General features: G+C 45.0%; 1 protein-coding gene across 1 annotated transcript in view; it reads left to right on the plus strand.

Annotated features, from left to right (window-relative positions):
• The window catches only part of Eif2ak1 (eukaryotic translation initiation factor 2 alpha kinase 1), a 38,771-nt gene that overhangs the window by 5,150 nt on the left and 14,455 nt on the right, over positions 1-19,166 (plus strand). The window contains exons 3-10 of the mRNA XM_031338648.1: positions 1,367-1,500; positions 3,332-3,369; positions 5,104-5,203; positions 6,342-6,422; positions 12,379-12,478; positions 14,706-14,763; positions 15,394-15,718; positions 17,510-17,621. Of these exons, the coding sequence (XP_031194508.1) occupies positions 1,367-1,500; positions 3,332-3,369; positions 5,104-5,203; positions 6,342-6,422; positions 12,379-12,478; positions 14,706-14,763; positions 15,394-15,718; positions 17,510-17,621 (948 nt within the window). The remainder of the gene's footprint in view (positions 1-1,366; positions 1,501-3,331; positions 3,370-5,103; positions 5,204-6,341; positions 6,423-12,378; positions 12,479-14,705; positions 14,764-15,393; positions 15,719-17,509; positions 17,622-19,166) is intronic.

A 19,166-nucleotide genomic window follows, 5' to 3' on the forward strand; every position in this document is an offset into this window, starting at 1 on the left:
CCCTCCCCTCCTCTCCTCTCCTCTCCTCTCCTCTCCTCTCTCCCTTCTCCTTGTCCTTTGCTCTCTCTTCTTTCTTTCCTTTCAAGATAAATTATTTTATGTGTATAGGCTTTTGCCTGCATGTATATCAGTGCAACACATTGGATCTCCTGGAAGTACAGATGATTTGTGAGCCACCTTGTGGGCACTGGGAATTGAACCCAGTCCTCTGGAAGAGCAACCAGCACTCTTTTTTTAAGATTTATTTTATTTATTTTATGTGTATGAGTACACTGTAGCTGTTGGCCATGAGCCATCATGTGTATGGCTGCTGGGAATTGGACTCAGGACCTCTGCTGGCCCTGCTAGCTCCGGCGTAATTCACTGTAGCTGTCTTCAGACACACCAGAAGAGGGTGTCAGATCTCATTATGGGTGGTTGTGAGCCACCATGTGGTTGCTGGGATCTGAACTCAAGACCTTCGGAAGAGCAATTCAGTTCTCTTACCCTCTGAGCCATCTCGCCAGCCCGCAACCAGCACTCTTAACCACCGAGCTAGCTCTGCAATCTGCTTTCTTTTCTTTTCTTTTTTTTTCACATCTTCTTTGCTCTCCTCCTCTTCTTCCTCTTCCACCTCTAACACTTTCTCCTCCTCCTCTTTTTTTTTTTTTAAAGACAAGGTTTCTGGCCAGGCAGTGGTGGTGCATGACTTTAATACCAGCACTTGGGAGGCAAAGGCAGGCGGATTTCTGAGTTCGAGACCAGCCTGGTCTACAGAGTTCCAGGACAGCCAGGGCTACACAGAGAAACCCTGTCTCGAAAAACCAAAAACAAAAAGACAGGGTTTCTCAGGCTTGGAACTCACTATGTAGACCAAGATGGTGTTAAACTCACAGAGATCCTCCTGCCTTTGCCTCTTGATTAACGGGGTCAGTGATGTGCACCACCACAGCCTCCCTGTCCTTTCTTTTTTCTACCCTTTCCTGTCTTTTCTCTCTTTTTCCTGTTTTCTCCCTCTTCCCCTGTTGTCTCTCCATCTTGATTTTTTTTCTTCCTACTCTTCCATTTCTGGTAGAGTGTGAGCCACCACACTTTACCGTGTCTGTATCTCTTTATGCATAAATTAAGGATAACTCTACAGAAACACCTTTTATTGAGGTACCTGGTACACAGTCTATATGTCCATCTACTATGTCCCCCTCCCTTTTTGAGACAAGGTCTCATTTAGCCAAGTCTGGCTTTAAACTTGCTAGGCAGCTGATAGATGACCTTGGACTTTGGATCCTCCCTTTTTATCGTCCTGCATACTGGGGTTACAGGCTTGCTCACCTTGCCTTGCCTGTTGTCATTTTCTAATCATAGCTTATCATGGGTTTTTCTCTTATAGTACTGTGCCAGACTTTTATCAAGATGGGGCTGCTCTCTTCCTTTACCTGCAGTGATGAGTTTAGCTCTCTGAGACTCCACCACAACAGAGCCATCACTCATTTAATGAGGTCTGCCAAAGAGAGAGTTCGTCAGGTAAGGCCTACCAGGTGTACTTTGTATGACAAGTACATTTGGATCTTAGAGGAACCATATGTGGACTGAAGAGATAGCTTGGCAGTTACGAGCACTTCCACAGGGCCCACGCTTGGTTCCTAGCACCTACAGGGTAACTCACCACCATTGGTAGCCTCCACGAGTCACTCCGTGGAGTGACCTCCATGGGCACCAGGCACTGAAGAAGGTCAGTACATGTAGGCAAAAACAGTCATACACATGAAATACATTAAGAAAAAGAAAAGAAAGAGAAAAGAACACTGTTGTTTTCCCATGTTTTATGTGGCTCAGTGGTAGGGGATTTACCTAGTGTGTCTAGTGCTGTGGGCTCTATCCCCAGCACAGAAAAAAAAAAAAATAGAAAAAGAGAATGATAATTTTTACAGCATTACTTAATATTAATTATGTGAATAGTTCTTAAAAAGTAGAAACTTGGTCAAGTTGACAATATTAATTGTTACTAATATCTACTATGCTATACTATTTTATGGGTGCTTGGGGGAAAGGAAAGAAAATAGATAAAGTCTAAACCCCCATGAAGCTTATGTTCTGATGCAGGGGCACTAAACAGTAGAGAAAGTTAGAGCAGACCTGGGGAGGCACACAGGTAGTGGAGGCCATTAGGGAATGTTGGGAGGGCTTGTGACTTCCTGTAATGTGGCCACCCAGGCCTCATTGAGAAAGAATGGTCATGTCCAGTCCGTGACTGAGAGAGAGTTAACTGCATCGGTCCAGGCAGAGCCATGGACTTGGATGGAGCCCGTTGCTGAGCATGTGCTATTGGTAGTGTGTCACTGTTTTGCAAGGCTGCCTTGCATTTAGACAGAACAGGTAAAGGGGAGGAGTAACAGAGAGTGGGGAGGGCCCATGGGAGTGTGGGACTGTTCCCTCTCAGGCCCTTCTCGCTGAGTCTGCTCAGGGCAGCAGGCTGGGCAGTCACAGCAGCACTATTACCTGCTGTTCTTACTTTACTGTTTTGAGAGTCTCAGACTGTAGCCCAGGCAGTTCTCTGCAGCCCATGCTGGCCTCAACTCTCTCCACCTCTGATCTAAGCCGCCTAAGTGCTGGGATAACAAATGTGATCTTGAGAGCATTTTAACAAATTTGGTTTTATACAGAATGGACACAGGAAACATTGTAGGATTCGGAGCCTAAGAACATTTTAACAGGTTCACACCTGATCCTGTGCTGGAAGTAGGTGGAGAGAATCAAGGACAGGGACCAGGCAGGAAGAGGGCTCTGGAGGGGGTGGTGGCAGTGGAGGTGGGAGGAGTCAGTTTCTACAGAGATTTTTGAAGTGAAGTCAGTTTTTGCTCATAGAGCTCCTTGTAGATCAGTTCTGAGCGGAAATACTTAAAATCGTGAATTATAAAGTAACATTATAATGTTAATCTTTAGCTGGGCATGTGGCTTAGTCCTATACTCCCAGCACTCAGACAGAGGCAAACAGGATAGCTGCAAGTTTGAGACTAGCATGGTCTACATGGTGAGTTCTAGGCTAGCCAAGGCTACATCAATACCCTGTACCAAAAACCAAACCAAACCAAACAGCAAAAAGCTATTATCATCCTTATGTAAGTGCTCATGTTTGTAATTCAAATACCTAGCAGGTTAAGGCAGGATTATGAGTCTACGGCCAAGTTTTGCTACATAGTAAAATCTATTTTACAAAAGCCCTAGTAAATAAGTAAAGTGCTAGACTGTGATCTGATTTTAGGTATTTGAGCATTTTGGTTATTGGGATGTTGAGTTTGATTCCTTGTTCATCAAATGTGTCAAGTGGTTCTTAAAGACAATATTTTGGTTTTAGGATCCTTGTCAAGATAATTCTTACATGCAGAAAATCAGGTATGTATTCGATGCTTTTCACTAACTCAGATAATTAAAAGAAATCAAAATGAGTTTATAAAAGTTACTCCTTTATTCTTTGTGTTTTGAGACATAGTCTTGCTGTGTAGCTCAGTCTGGCCTGGAAGTTAGCTCTCTCTTCCTGCCACTGTCCAGAGTGGTGGATTACAGGCCTTTCCAGCCGCCATGTCTATGTACGCTAGGAAAGTGCACAACCTAAGGCCTGCACCTTGCACTGCTCTGAGTTTCCTTTGCTACTCTTGTTCCTCACCACGTGCAGATTCTTATTAGCTTGCCTCTTCCCTTCTCTGTTGGTTGGTTTGTTTGTTTGAGACAGGGTCTCATGTAGCAGGGTCTGTTTTCATGTTTGCCATGTAGTTTAGACTGGTCTTAAATTTTTGATCCTTTTGCCTTCACTCTCTTAAGTGCTGAGATTGTAGGCGTAAAGTTTTTCTGTGTTTGAGTGTATATATTTGCACACTTTCTAAGTGCTGAGATTGCAGGCATGAAGCCATTACATTTGGTGCTCCTCCCTCTCTCCCACCCTCTCTGTGTTTGAGTGTATGTATTTGCATGCACCCATGTGCCACTGCACTTGAAGTCCAGAGGTTGATAAAAGCTGTTTTTCTCCTATTGCTTCCCGTTCCATATGGAGGTACAAAGTGTAGTTCCATGAGAAGCTTTCTGATTCATTGAGTCTAGCCAGCTCGGTTGCTCTAGGCTCCCTTGTTTCTTCCTCCCTGTTGCTGCAATTGCAACCACAGGGCCTCCATGCCCGGCAGGCATTTACGTTGACCCCGAGCTCTGCATTGCAGTCCTCATGATCACAGGCAGTGAATGCTTTCTCCACAGAGCTGTCACTATATCCCTCCTCCCTGGTTTATTTGGGGTTTTGTTTGTTTTTTGCTTTTTGGGTTTTGTTTATGACTTAAAAGTCTTTGTGCAACCAAAACTATCTATTGGAGATCTTGCTGTGATTATAGATGTGTGCAACCATGTCCAGCAAACCCCACCATTCATTTGACTGCTGATACTTCTTTTAGGAGGCTGCCATTGGCCCTTTACCTTATTCACAAACTCTTAAAAGCCTATAAGGAACCAGCGTCATTCAGGAGTGTAAGGTTGGGAGTTGTGTGGTAGGGTACAACTGGAATCTCAGCATGTGGCAAACAAAAGTGGGAAGCTCACCACGTGTTGAAGGCCAGCCTTGACCTTCCTGAGTTCCAGGACGCCTGGATGGACTCCAGAGTAAGATCTTGTCTCTAATTCCCAGCTACCCCCACCCCCCAAAAACCCAGTAAAACAAGAAATTTAAGTCAAACTAGCAGGTGATGGGTGTGCACAACTGTACATCAACACTTAGGGCGACAGCACCAGGTTCAGAAGTCTAAGGGGCAGCTCTGGCTACTGGAGACCCTGTCGTTCAGAAAAGAAAAAGCTCGCCTGATTCCTCACGCTAATTACATCTTATGTCTCAATTCTACTGTGTATAAGCATCCTTGCTGCTTTCTACTAGAACGCTAATTACTAACTTTAATGAGCCCTTTGCTATTCTTATTATGCTCTTTATTTACCTAGCCATTTTCTCCCCATAGGAAATTAGAGATTTACTTGTAGCTGATTCTTTCTACCTTGCAGTTGACTGATAAATGAGTGTCAGCAGGTTGGGAACCCAGTGCATGCCTTTGATTGTCACATCATAATACTGATGGCCTGTTTGTGTTTAACTTTCAGATCCAGGGAGATAGCTTTCGAAGCACAAACTTCACGCTACTTAAATGAATTTGAAGAGCTCGCCATTTTAGGGAAAGGAGGCTATGGAAGAGTCTACAAGGTTTTGCTTTCTTTTTCCCCGTTTGCTCACTTTGACCTATTATGCTATAAATGTGTGTGTTTTGAGAAGTTGTTTCATTAGTATGATTGGAAGTACCCAGAGATGCCTAAAATCACATGTTTTTATTTTCATTTATCATTTCCAGACAGCTGATAGGCTGTTGATTGTTTAGGTAGTTCTAGAAATGTTGAGTTATTATTCTGTAGTGTAGGGTTATTAAAAATCTGCTGTAAGCTTGGCATGGTGGCACACATCTTTAATTACAGTCCTAGGATGGCAGAGACAGGTGGGTCTCTGAATTTGAGGCCAGCCTGGTCTACAGAGCAAATGCCAGCCCAGCCAGGATTTCATGGTGAGATCTTGTCTAAAACAAAGAAAGAGAAAAAGAAAGAATGAACAACCAAGTGATGTAAAAAGAGTTGAATGTGGGAAGTGGAGTTGTAGGGAGGAAAGGGGATTACAGTGGTGTGAGGTGACAGTGACTTGTGTTTGTTCAAATGTGATGACACCAAAGAACAAACTTAATAAAAATGGAATTGAAGATATTTTTAACCTAGTATTTCCCATCTGTAGTTTAACGATTTTCAGGAGAATGATGAGAAATTGGCCTTACTCAAACTAGAAGTTGAAACTTAAAAACGATGTGCTGGAGGCTGTGCTGTGGAGCTCTGCCTCAGCTGGGTGACTCTTGCCTGGCATGCCCAAAGTCCTGGACCTGATCCCCAGCACAATTCAGACCCATAGGGTGGCATGCCTGTGGGAACTGGAGTCAGGAGGATCACAGGTTCAGGGTTATCCTTGGCTACATAGTGAGTTTGAGGCCAGCCTGGCCTACTTGAGAACTGGTCTCAAAAAGAATAAAATAAAAAACTCATGCTACTAAAAAAATAATCATGTTTCTGTGTTTAGGGCTGTATGTAGACTTGCTAGTATTCCTCATCTTCAGTCCAGGAGCCACTGGAGTTGGAAGCAGTTTTGTTTGTAAAGCTCCCAGTCCAGAAGACCAGGGCTGGCTTTCCCAGGAAGAGTGACTTTAGCTTATTTGGTTTATGTTACCAAAGCTCACATGAGATGAATTCCTTTAGTCAGCTGCATTCGATGGAATTTAATATTTTTTCTTTTCTTCTGTTTCTTTTAGGTCCGGAACAAATTAGATGGTCAGGATTATGCAATTAAGAAAATCCTGATTAAGAGTGCAACTAAAACAGATTGTATGAAGGTATGCCTCTGAATTGGCGTGCGTGCAGGTGCACATGCCGTGGAGTTATGTGTGAGGATGCAGACGCTGCCTGCTTGTGGGTGATGTTCCACCTTGGTTTTCCAGACAGGGCTTCTCACTGTCCTGAAGCTGCAGGCTTGGGTGGCCTGTGAGCCCCAGGGGACCTCATCTCAGCCTCCTCAGTGCTGGAGTTGTAAGCATCACCAGATTTGGCATGCCCAGCCTTATTTCCGACCATCAACCTGAAGTTTTTATGCTTGGCAAATTGAGCACCTGACTGTCCAGGCTGTCTCCCTAACCCTGAAGGGAGGGTTTCAGAAAGTGACTTGAGCTGGGCTTGTCATAGTGGTGCTAAGAGGAGGTAGGTGAAGGGGACCACCACACGGTGGGGGGCCCCCTCCCAGACTCCAGATTAGATTAGGCACAAACCACACCCAAACACTTATTTTCACAGAGATCTTTTATGAAGTGGGGAAGAAAAGTCAAAGTGGCTGCCCTCTGACTCAGGCAGGAAGCAGCAGCACGTGACCTTGCAGGTGTCATTTGTAAGGGGAGGAGAGGGGAGGGCTGTGTTAGAATGGGCCAGCATGTGGTGGTGTGTTCTTATTGGGCACGTTAATTAGGTGATCCAGAGGGGGCTCTTGATTGCTGGACCTTGGTAGTCAGCGTCAGGAATGAGCCTGGCATAAGAACATGTTCAAATAAGGAAATAGACCCTGGTGGCTATTTCAGGATGTAATCTGTGGTTTACAAGAGAGACAGAATGGGGAAGGGCAAGGCAGTGCCATTGTTGCCAAGCCTGGGCCTGCTAGAGCCCTTCATTGCCACCTTTTGGTTTTATTATTGGGTGTTGGGTAAGTGGGCATTGTTCTCTGATCACTTCCTGCTGTCCGGGGATGACGATGCGGGAAAGGGACCTTTAGTCTAATGGAATCAGGTCTGCTGGGGAAGGTGAGAAGAGCAGGAGGCTCAGGAGGAAAGTACAGAATTCAGTAAGTTCTGGGTCGAGGAGCTGGAAGGTTCCTTGGAACCACAGATCAGTGATTGCCTCATACAAGTCTTCTGACTTGTGGAAAGGCGTGCGCAGAAGTCAGCAGCCTTCCAGGATGCCATCAAGGGACTGTCCCCATGCCCAGACGAGGTGCTCATGGGCCGGGTGAGGAACAGTATGTCATCTTCAGTGGCAGGAGGTCGGTCATATCTGAGGAGGTTGGTTGTCCTGGATTGCTGAGTATCCCAGTCTGTCCAAGTGAAGGCAAAAGATGTTGAGAAAAGTATCTAGGGATACTGAGAAAACGGCATCTTTAATGTATAAGACTTAAAAGTAAGTAGTGTTGCCTGGGATAGAGGGCAAGGACTATGCGGTGAATAAGCATAATAACAGTATTAATGGAGCATAGGTCCTGGGCCAGGGAAAAGCTCCATTAGATTTTTTTTTACTGCCAGTATGGGAGTATTGTGAAGTGAAGAGGTGTGGATAAAAGAGACTGATTGAGGGGTTTGGGGCCTTGGAGGCTGGTTAATGGCGGGGACTGTTGAGATTTGGAAGTGTAGGCAGGGGAGTCTTTGACTTCAGTCTAGAGAGGCTTACAATGTGCAGCAAGAGACGGTGAGATTGAATCCCACACAGTGGGACTGACTGAAGCAGGAAGCAGAGGGTAAGAGGGATTTGGAGAGCGAGAGAGTGTAAATGGAAGCCAAGGAAAGAGGAGGAAACGCAAGGCTCCTCTGAGAGCTGCAGCAGTGGAGGAAGGCAAAATCCACACCTGCCTTGGAGAGAATAGCCCTTCCTCACGAGGGACTAGAGCATGAGGGAGGCTATGAGGGGGCAAGAATGAGGAGAGGAAAAGCCTATGAAGAAGCTAGTTAAGGAGGAGTCTGGAGGACTGAGCATGTGTATATTTTGACTATGGATGAAGGAGAGAAGTGAATGGGATCCCAAAGTGAGAGATCAGGACTGAGAAAATGGCCCCAGTGTCTAGGAAGAGGGTGATGAGGTGATCTGACACAATCATTGAGACCCTAGGCTACTGGAAGAGTGATTTGTGTGGATTAAGTCACGTTAGTAGCTGAGCCTGGGCCCTGTCAGTCCTTAGCTGCTAGGCCTTGCAGGCCCAAGGGAGGTGTAGGAAGGCTAGGGAGCCTGTGCCCTAGGAACAGTCCGATGCTCAGTGGCTCTGTTGTTGACCCTTAGGGCAAGGTTGAATAGGTCTTTGAGAATTTGGACAGGTACAAGCCAAATGATAATTTTTGCCACATTTAAAGCAAGGTTTTAGTGGCTTCTTATGGCCTGACCTTCGCCTTCTTGGGGGCTTGTCAGAAACGGCAGTTTGCTGGAAGGCCTTAGCCAAGAGTTGGTAGTTGTGGTTTTGATAGACTTTGAATAACAGGGCCAGGGATTTTCACACTTGTCTTGAATTATCTCCTTGACCTTTTGAGAGTTAATTGGTTTAAGGGCCACTCCCTTAGACCAAAGAGGAGACAAGTAATGAAATGGTCCCTTGCCTGGTAAACCAGCACTACAAAAGAACTGTGCGTTCCTCGTTCTTGGGGAGCAGGTTATTAGAGAGGATCCTATAGAGGTCATGGAAGGTAAGGCATAGGACTGGGTTAGGTATCGGAATTGCTTGATGAAGGTGACAGGGTCTCAGTGAAAGAACCCAAACGGTTTCCAGCCTGGGCAAGTTCCCTGAGGGAGAAAGGGCCTAAACATGAGGATGGCCTTCTATACTTGCTACTTTGCTGACAGGCAAGATTGAGGCAGGGACCAAGAACAGTTTATCAGGAGAGTGACTGTGAGGGGGACTTCCTAGGGGTGGACTGAACTGGGGGGAGGGAGAGGAGGAGGAACAGTGAGGGTAGAGGACGGTAGTCTGTGTGGCCTTGGAGAGACCCAGGTGGCTGGAGGAGTGGGGACGTTGGTAAATGAAGGAGACTGTTGATAAGGCGACTGATGGTGAGGAGGAGGGTAAGAAGGGTAAAGGGGGTTCTTCAGCTGGGTCAAAGAATGGAGTTTCAGGAGCAAAAGAGTCAGGGAAAGGGGCCAAAAACTTAAGAACAAAGAGGACATCTAGGGAGGGCTTGGAGTGGAGAAAAGAAAAAGCAGAGACATAAAAGATAAAAGGTCTCTTTCCATTTTCCTGTGTGCTCACAAAAGTTGTAAAGATCCTGAGTAACATGAGGATCCAGAGAGCCATTAGGCAGCCATTTGGATTGATTATCTAGTGGGTATAGAGGCCAAACTTGGATACTGTAGTGGACAAGCTTAGATGTGATGTCTGAGAGTTTTAGCCCTTTGAGATTCTATAGGAGCTATCCCAAAGGGGTGTCAGTCGGAATGGAGGGTGCGGAACCCATCACTGGTGGATGGTAGGGGGCTAAGGTTGAGAGACTGGAACAGAATCTCTGGATGGGAGAAGGTTGTCACCCAGACTCCATCAACAAGAAAAGGGACCCCAGTGAGTCTGGACCTCAGTAGGTCTGAGAAAGAATCCAAGACCTGTCGACTGAGTTTCTAAACAGTTAAGAGCAGACACTGGATTCTAGCAGTGCAGCCACCAAAAGTGCAGGGGGAGCCTCCTACTAAACCAGACTGGATTGAGTGTGCCTACCAGCCATCAAGGGAGTTCACTGTAACCAATGAAGGCTATGGAGGGGTGTAGTCTCCCCAGCCCCACAGGACAGATTGGGAGGCCCCAGATACTAGAGGGCTGTTACCCAGTAACCAGAGGACTGTTTAGGACAGCAAGGGTGGGGGACTTACCAATCACTCACTGTTAGATGAAGGAATCGGGCGTCTGGAGGGCTGGAACTTGTGAAAAAACATGGGGGGGGGGTGTTACTGGCCAATTGCAGTCAGGGCATTAATGAAAGGGGCCCTCACACAGTGGGGGGCTCCCTCCCAGACTCCAGATTAGGTACAAACCACACCCAAACACCTATTTTCACAGAGATCTTTTATGAAGTGGGGAAGAAAAGTCAAAGTGGCTGCCCTCTGACTCAGGCTGTGTTAGAATGGGCCAGCATGTGGTGGTGTGTTCTTATTGGGCATGTTAATTAGGTGATCCAGAGGGGGCTCTTGATTGCTGAACCTTGGTGGTCAGCCTCAGGACTCAACTCGAGCATAAAAGTGTTCAAATAAGGGAACAGACCTTGATGGCTAGCTTTAAAGATGTGTGCAATCTATAGTTTGCAAGGGAGAAGGAATGGGGAAGGGGCAAGGCGTGCCAGGGCCATAGCTGCAGAACCTGGGCCTGCTAGAGCTCTATAGTAGGCAGATCAGTTCAAGGTCTGCCTCTGGTATAGAGCACATTGCAGGCTAGACTAGGTTATATGAGAGCCCATCATAAAAGCCACCCCCACCAAAAAAAAAAAAAAAAAAAAGATAATATGATTTGAACTAGACTTGCTACAATCACCAGTCATCTTAAGTTACTGGGGATGGTGAAGTAGGATGATCACTTGAGAAAGTGATCACAGTGTAGAAGGCTCTAGGTTCTACCATTGTGCAGGGGCAGCACAGGAGGGAGCTTCAAGGGATAAAACTAACTGTGTTGATTTCTTTTGAAAGAGGTAGATCTATATTTATATGTATATAATTGCTAAGTAGTAAGTTGTATTACTAAATACAGAAAATATGAAAACTAATTTTTATTTCATGTAATTTTTCTTTTAAAGCCCTGATTTTTCTATTTTATTTTATATATTTATATTATTTTGAGATTATGTTTCACAGTGTAGACCAAGCTAGCCTCAGACTCAACCTGCCTCTGCCTCCCAAATGCTGGGACTAAAGTCATGGGACAGGCTGTATATGTGTCTGTGCATGTATGTGTGCCCACAGTGTCTGTGTGAAGGTCAGAGAAGAGCTTGTGGGTGAGTGTTGGTTCTGTCCTTCTACCATGTGGATTCCAGGGATTAGATTCAGGTCATCAGGCTTGGAAGCAAGGTGTCTTTACCTTCTGAGCTGTCGAACTGGTGAGAAATTAATTATTTAAGTACTTGGTTATCATACTGTCCCGCCTGTTAGGTAAAAGGATAGACCAATATAGGCCATCTCTTACTGACATGCTGTATGGTGCTGGATAACTTCCCTTCTCCAAGTCACTGTGTCTCTGACTGTTTAAATAACAGTGACAAACCCATCATGTCCCAACTGTGATCCTAGTGCTCAGAATGCTGAGCAGGAGAATCAGGAATTTGATGCCAGACTGCCGCATTGTGAGACACTACCAAATCAAACAGAGACAAACAAAAACCACTCCACGAGGGCTGGGGATGCAGCTCAGGGGTAGAGAGTTTATCTAGCATGCTCAAAGCCCTTAAATTCTCAGCAGCATTTAAAAAGGAAAGAAGACAGAAGCCATAAAACAATAGGAGGGTGACAGTGTGGGTCTATTCTGGTGGGGAGGGGCAGAGGAATCAAGGAAACTTTCAAAACCACATAAGTGTGGAGTTGCTGGAACAACTGCCATCTGCCTGGGCATGATGGTACATGCCTTTAATTCTAGCACATGAGAGGCAGAAACAGGAGGATCTCTGTGAGTTCAAAGTCAGCCGAGGTCCAGGACAGCCAGGACTACATAGAGAGATCCTGTCTTAAAAATAACAACCACGCTGGGCAGTGGTGGTGTACGCCTTTAATCCCAGCACTTGGGAGGCAGAGGCAGGCGGATTTCTGAGTTCGAGGCCAGCCTGGTCTACAAAGTGAGCTCCAGGACAGCCAGGGCTATACAGAGAAACCCTGTCTGGAAAAACCAAAACAAAAGAAAAAAAAAGAGATGAATATAAAAAATAACAACCACAACAAACAGTTGCCCTTCTTCTTTCACAGGAGTATTCCTGTTACCTGTGGAGTTCCCATTCCTCTTTAAGAAGGGTTACTGTTCATCTTCCAGGGCAAGTAGTATTGGAGAATGAATTGCCAGTGAAAAACCTTTGTGTCATTTTTGTTTAGGTGCTACGGGAAGTGAAGGTTCTGGCTGGTCTCCAGCATCCTAATATTGTTGGCTATCACACTGCATGGATAGAACATGTTCATGTCGTTCAGCCACGAGGTAAGTTGCTTTTTATTTCATTTATTTACTTTGAGAGGGGGTTGTTTCTGACACAGAGTGTCTCTAAATAGCCTGTCCTGGCATTCTCTATGTAGACCTGGCTTGTCTTGAACTCAGAGGTCTGCCTGCTTCCGCTTCCTGAGTTCTGGGATTAAAGGTTATGTCACCATGCCCAGCTTTTTTTTAAAAAAGTTTTGGGCTGGAGAGATGGCTCAGTGGTTAAGAGCACTGACTGCTCTTCCAGAGGTCCTGAGTTCAATTCCCAGCAACTACATGGTGGCTCACAACCATCTGTAATGAAATCTAATGCCCTCTTCTGGTGTGTCTGAAGACAGCTACAGTGTACTCACATACATAAAATAAGTAAATAAATCTTTAAAAAAAAAAAAGTTTAAAAAAAAAGTTTCAAGTTTTATTTTTTTGAAACAGTCTATGTAGCCCTGGCTAACCTTGAACTCATGAACCCGCCTTTGCCTCCCAAGTGCAGGGATTAAAGGTGTGTGCCACCACACCTAGCTGCCTAGCTTATTTGCTTTTCATTACATGTCTATGTATGTTTCTGCATGTGGGAATGTGGACACTGGCTTGGTGCTGCCCTTAGAGTCCTGGAGATACCTGGCTGCTCTGCTGTTCTCCACCGCTAGCCTCAGACCTGCTGCAGTTCTTCTGCCTGTTCCTCTTAGAGTGCTGGGCTTACTGCATGAGCCATCATGCCTGGCTAGTCTAATGATCTGAAAAGCGATTCTCAAAAGAGAACATGAAACTTTGTCATATCCAATACTTTTAGAGCCTCATAAAAGCACACAATTGTTTGAACTTTTAGATTTTAGGATTGGGAAGGCCTCTGGAGTTATGAACTACATTCTATGGGGAAAGTCCCCAATCTGAAGTGCTTTGTCCCCACCTACCTCTGTATGTACTCAGTTTGCACATGAGTATCTAATAAACTTCTCCTCCTGCCAAATCTGTCCTGCCCTTGTATACACAAGCTGAAAATGGTTTTGGTTTTAGTGACTTTTAAAAAAAAAAAAAAAAAAATTTTTTTTTTCAAATAAGGCCTAGACCATTGCCAAACCCAGATTAATCTCAAAATTAATTAGCTTGAGTTGGCCATCAGGTGCACACATCTTGTCTCCGGCTCCTGAGGGCTGAGATTACAAGCACGTGCTTAACACACAGCTTTCATTTCTGCTTAGTTTTTGCTTTGCTTTTTTGTTCATGCTGAGGATTGAATGCAGAATCTTGTACATGCAAAGCAAGCAGTCTCTGGCTGTGCTGTATCACTAGCCCCCGGTTTTTCATTTTTAAATAGTCAGAGTGGTTCAGTGGGTAAAATGTCTGCCTTGTAAACGGGAGGACCTGAGTTTGAATCCTTAGCAGCCATGTAAGTAGACACTGTAGGGTGCACCCCCAGTCCTAGCCCTGAGGACTCCTGGAGCTCATTGTCCAGCCAGCACTGCCATGTCTATAAGCTCCAGATACAATGAGAGACTTTGTCTCAGAAAATAAGGTAAAGAGCAGGAAAGACCAGAAGATATCAGTGTCTCTCCTCATGGGCCTGTGTACCACACACATACACTAGTGCCAACCTACACCCCCAGAAAGCCAAAATTCACCACATAGACATACATACAGATAGAGAAAATCTGTAGAAGAGTATTTTATGAAAAAAAAGTTATATGAAATTCAAATTTCAGTTTAATCAAGTTTACTAGTTTGCTTACTCTAAAGATTTGAGGTGTGTGTGTGTGTGTGTGTGTGTGTGTGTGTGTGTGTGTGTGTGTTTGTATGTGCACGTGCATGCGCATACTGTTTGTATACAGGCGCCCATGAAAATCCAAAGAGGACTTCAGATGTTCAGGAACTGGAGTTGCAGGTATTTGTAAGCTGCTTCGTGTGGGTGCTGGGGACTGACCCCAAGCCATCGCTCCAGCCTCAACTTGCTCACTTGTTGCCTGGACTTGCTTTTCACTACAGCAGAACTAAGGCTGCGTCCAGGAGGTCCTTCAAACCCAGTGTTTACTCTCAGATCTCTAGAACCCTTGGTGATCCTGGTGCTTGCAGCTCTGTCTGCAGAGCCTAGAGTGTCCCCATCTCTTAGAGATGATGTGTTCCTTTTGACGTGCAGCTTCACTTGGCACTGTCTGTGTATTTTTAGCTCTGAATTTGACTGTCCATTGAAAGTCATGGCTGCATGCAGATGAATGTGTTTCTTTCTATTTGGCAGACAGAGTTCCCATTCAACTGCCCTCTCTCGAAGTGCTGTCAGAACATGAAGGGGACAGGTATGTGGGCTGCTGTGACCGGTGCACAGTTATCATTGTGTTCTGTCACCAGCAGAGACTTGCTGTTGTCTTTTGATGCTAGGAACTCTGGAGGCGGGCTCTCCTGCTGCTTGCTTCTTTCCCTCTTCTTTTGTCATTTTGCTTATTTTCCTTACAAATTACTAAGTTACTTTCTGCTCTCATACTTGCTAGGATTTACTCTAACTGACTTATTCGGCACAGGGTCTTGCTATGTAGCACAGACTGGTCTTTAATTTATAGCCCAGGCTAGCTTCAGTTTTGACAGTTCTCCTGCCTCGGCTTCCTGGGTCTTGGGATTACAGATTTCCTGCCCTCTGTCATTATTCTAAATCTGTTAATGCCAGACAGATCTGATACCCTTTTTTAAATTTAAGACAGTGTCTCATGTAGCCCAGGCTTGCCTAGAACTTGATATGTAGCCGAGGAACTACTGATCCTCCTACCTTTGTCTCCCAGTTGACACTGGGGTGCTGAAGTTACAGGCATGCACCAAAAAGACCTGCCTGCGCTACTTACTTAGCACCTGTAAGCTTCACCCAGGCTTGAAAGAGCAGTTCAGATACTCTTGTCATTTAAGTTCACTTTTGTGTTACTGTTTTTTACTTCTAGAGACCAAGATGGTATTAAAGATAATGAAAGCAGTTCGTCCATTATCTTTGCTGAACTCACCCCAGAAAAAGAAAAATCTTTTGGGGAGTCTGACGTTAAAAATGAGAATAACAACTTGGTGAGCTACACAGCCAACTTAGCAATCAGGAATAGCAGTGAAAGCGAAACGTCAGTTGAGCTCCAGGAAGACAGCGTGACTGATTTGTCAGTCAGACCAGTTGTCAAGCATCAGCTGCCACTGGAGCATAACTCAGAATTGGAAGAGAATTTTACATCTACAGATGAGTCTTCTGAAGGCAACTTGAACCTGCTGGGGCAGACAGAGGTAGGGCTTTCCCAGATCCCACTGTGTAAGGGGTTTGGCTTTGTGTGGTGTCCCTTCTTCCTCAGCTGATGTCCTGCCTGCTGGTGCTCCATCTTTCCACGTGCTTTTCTTCTGTTCAGTCTCATGGACTCAGTGTAGTTCCTAGGCTGGATGGTTCCTTTCCCCCCTCTCACACAGGGTTTAATATAGCCCAGGCTGACCTGGGATGAACTGTGTAGTCAAAGGTGACTTTGAACTTGTGATCCTCTTGTGTCTACCTCCAGAGTGCTGGAATTACCACACATGGTTTACGCAGTTCTCAGAATCAAATCTGGGGCTTTGTGTATGTTGGCAAGTGCTCTCCTCACCCATCCCCGGGTCTGCTGAAGGCCTTTGAAGTTAGCCTTCCTCATCCCTTACTTAGCTCCTTTTAACCTTGTACTGGTCTTCCCATGGGGTCAATGCACCCCTGTATATTCTCTGTGGTGTGCCCTGGAGCTGGAAGCTTTAGTCACCACCTATTTCTGGTATGTGTTAGCATCATACTATGAATATATACATATCCTCATGCAGAATAGTTTTCTAATTTTGGAGTGTGACTTTTGGTGACTCCTGTAAGATTATCGGGTCAGTTGTCAGCATCCTTTTACTGAGGTAAGTTTGCTGATATGCTCATAAGATCCAGCTGGATTGTTAGTGAATAAGAGATTAGACATTAGGGGCTGGAGAGATAGCTGAGTTGAAAAGTGCTTGCCATATAAGCCTGACCTGAGGTTGGTCCCCAGAATTTATATAAAGTTTTGTTTCTACTGCCTGAGTGCTAGGATTATAGACATGCACTCTGCTTGGTGTATGCAGTGGCGGAGGTGTTAGGAGAGACCTGTATAGGAAGAAGTAAATGAAAAAACAAATAGAATGCTGAGACACTGCATTAGTAGACAAACCTCTGAAAATGCCATTGGGTTTTGTGTGTGCAGTCTATTACTGAGCATGAGGTTTGTTCTTATAAGTGGTTTGTGTCCCTAGAGAGACTCCATTGGAGAAAACGAAATTCTCCTTTGTGGAGAGCTCACATCTTAAAACACCAACACAAGGCAGAGAGAGCTAACTAGGAATGATGTGCATATTTGAAACCACAAAGCCTGTTCTCAGTAACACTTCTCTTCCAAGCCACATCCCCTGGACCTTCCCAAACACTTCCACCACCTGGCACCAAGTATTCAAATGGATGAGCCTATGGGGGCTATTCTCATTCAAACTACCATACCAGCTAGCTCACTTTGGAGAATACTGGCAGTTGTAGAATACCATGCAGCCATTCTGTAATGCTTTATCTTAATATAGTTTCTTGCAAGAGCACTTGCAAGATTCTGTACCTAGTATCATGAGGAAAACCCCTAAGACAAACTTCCTCAGTGCCACCTTCAAAAGCTTCTGCCCTCAGGTCTGGGGTTCCTTATGCCAAGACATACTTTAAGACATGGATTACCAGGCCACCTGCACTTGGATTTGCTATATCCTGTTGTGTAACCTTGAATTTGTGATCCTTTTGTTCTCACCTCTTAGTGCCAGGATTATAGGCATGTACCCCGCTTGGTGTATGTGTCGCTGGGGAGTGTAAGAAAGGTTTCCTGCTTGCTCACTTTTCCAACTGAGCCACATCTCCAGCCTCACCCTGTGATCTCTGCTTATTGGTCTCCTTTAGGAAACTTTAGGCAGCATGGTATTTGACCTAGAGTGGCCAGTGAGTATTTGTTGTCAAATGAAGACTATAAGACTTTGGCAGATGGGAACATGTTGTGTGTCCTCTAGGTTCGGTACCACCTGATGTTGCACATCCAGATGCAGCTGTGTGAGCTCTCCTTGTGGGACTGGATAGCTGAGAGGAACAAGCGGAGCCAGGAGAATATGGATGAAGCTGCTTGTACGTACCATCTGTAAATCTGCTTACTTCAGTAGTTTTCAAAAACAACTATGCGATAGTAGTTGATATGTGATATAAAGTGTTTGTTGATATTTATGATAGTTGACATTAATTCTTAACTTGACAGGATCTAGAGTCACCTGGATTTCTGTTGACACACCTGTGAGGGATTATATAGGTTAGATTAGCCTGTGGGGCATTATGTTGATTAGATCATTGAGGTGGGAGACCTGCCCACTGTGGGAGGCACCATTCCCTAGGTTGTGATCCTGGACTGTATGAAAGGGAGAGAGTGAGTTGATGATAATATTCATTCATTGCCCTCTGAGTGGAGATATATAACCCTTGGCATCAAACTCCTGCCATGTTAGCATTCCTATGATGAGAGACCACATAGAACCTTGAACTGTGAGCCAAAGTGAGCCCTTTCTCTCTTGAGTTCCTTTATGATAGCAGTGGGAAAAGAAACTGAGACAGTTCTAAAATAGTAATATGATAGAATTTAAATCACTGATTTTGGATTGAAATTTTGGGTGTCTAAATGTGTGAAATGTACATATTTGTGTGGGCATGTGCTCATTTGCATGTGTGTAGAGACCAGTAGTTGATTTTAGAGGTTGTCTTTCTCAGTCATTCCCTGCTTTAGTTTTGAGATTGTATGTCTTACTGGTTTGGCTAGGTTGGCTGTTCCAGAGCTGTGCCTGTTCCCTGAGTCCAAAGTACTGCCTGATGAGTACTTTTTTCTTCTTTTCTTCTTCTCCTCCTCTTCCTCTTCCTCCTCCTCCTCCTCCTCCTCCTCCTCCTCCTCTTCCTCTTCCTCCTCTTCCTCTTCCTCCTCCTCCTCCTCCTCCTCCTCCTCCTCTTCCTCCTCCTCCTCCTTCTTCTTCTTCTTCTAATATACATATTTTTAAAGATTTATTTATTTTATTTATGAGTACACTGTTGCTGTCTTCAGACACACTAGAAGAGGGTATCAGATCCCATTACAGATGGTTGTAAGCCACCATGTGGGTGCTGGGAATCGAACTCAGAACCTCTGGAAGAGCAGTCAGTGCTCTTACCAGCTGAGTGGTCTCTCCAGCCCTTGATGAGTACTTTCAAAACAGTGCCTTGAGAGACAAGAAAAAGCTGAGAAATTGCCAATAGCCAGAGGAATTATAGTAATGATAGTTGTGATTGCGGCCATATATCAACCATGCCTGGCCTTGTTATTCAGCTCTTACTGTAGTTAGGATGGTTGGTGGGTCATACCTACAAGTCCCGGGACTTAAGAGGTTGAAATAGGTTAGGAGGTTGTCCTGAGTTCCAGGCTACAATATGAGACCCTCTTCAACAACAAAAAGAGTTGGTGAAGTGGTTCACTAGGTATGAAGGTGTTTGTCCCCTAAGCCTGACAGTCTGAGCTAGACCCCTTACACTCACCTGGTAGAAGGAGAAAACTGACTCCACATGTTGTCCTCTGACCTTCATACTTGCTGATGATACATGCACACCATCCATCCATCGATACACATAAATACACATAAATACAATTTAAAGAGTTAA

This window comes from Mastomys coucha, unplaced genomic scaffold (assembly GCF_008632895.1).
Source record: "Mastomys coucha isolate ucsf_1 unplaced genomic scaffold, UCSF_Mcou_1 pScaffold22, whole genome shotgun sequence".
In the NCBI taxonomy this organism is placed as follows: domain Eukaryota; kingdom Metazoa; phylum Chordata; class Mammalia; order Rodentia; family Muridae; genus Mastomys; species Mastomys coucha.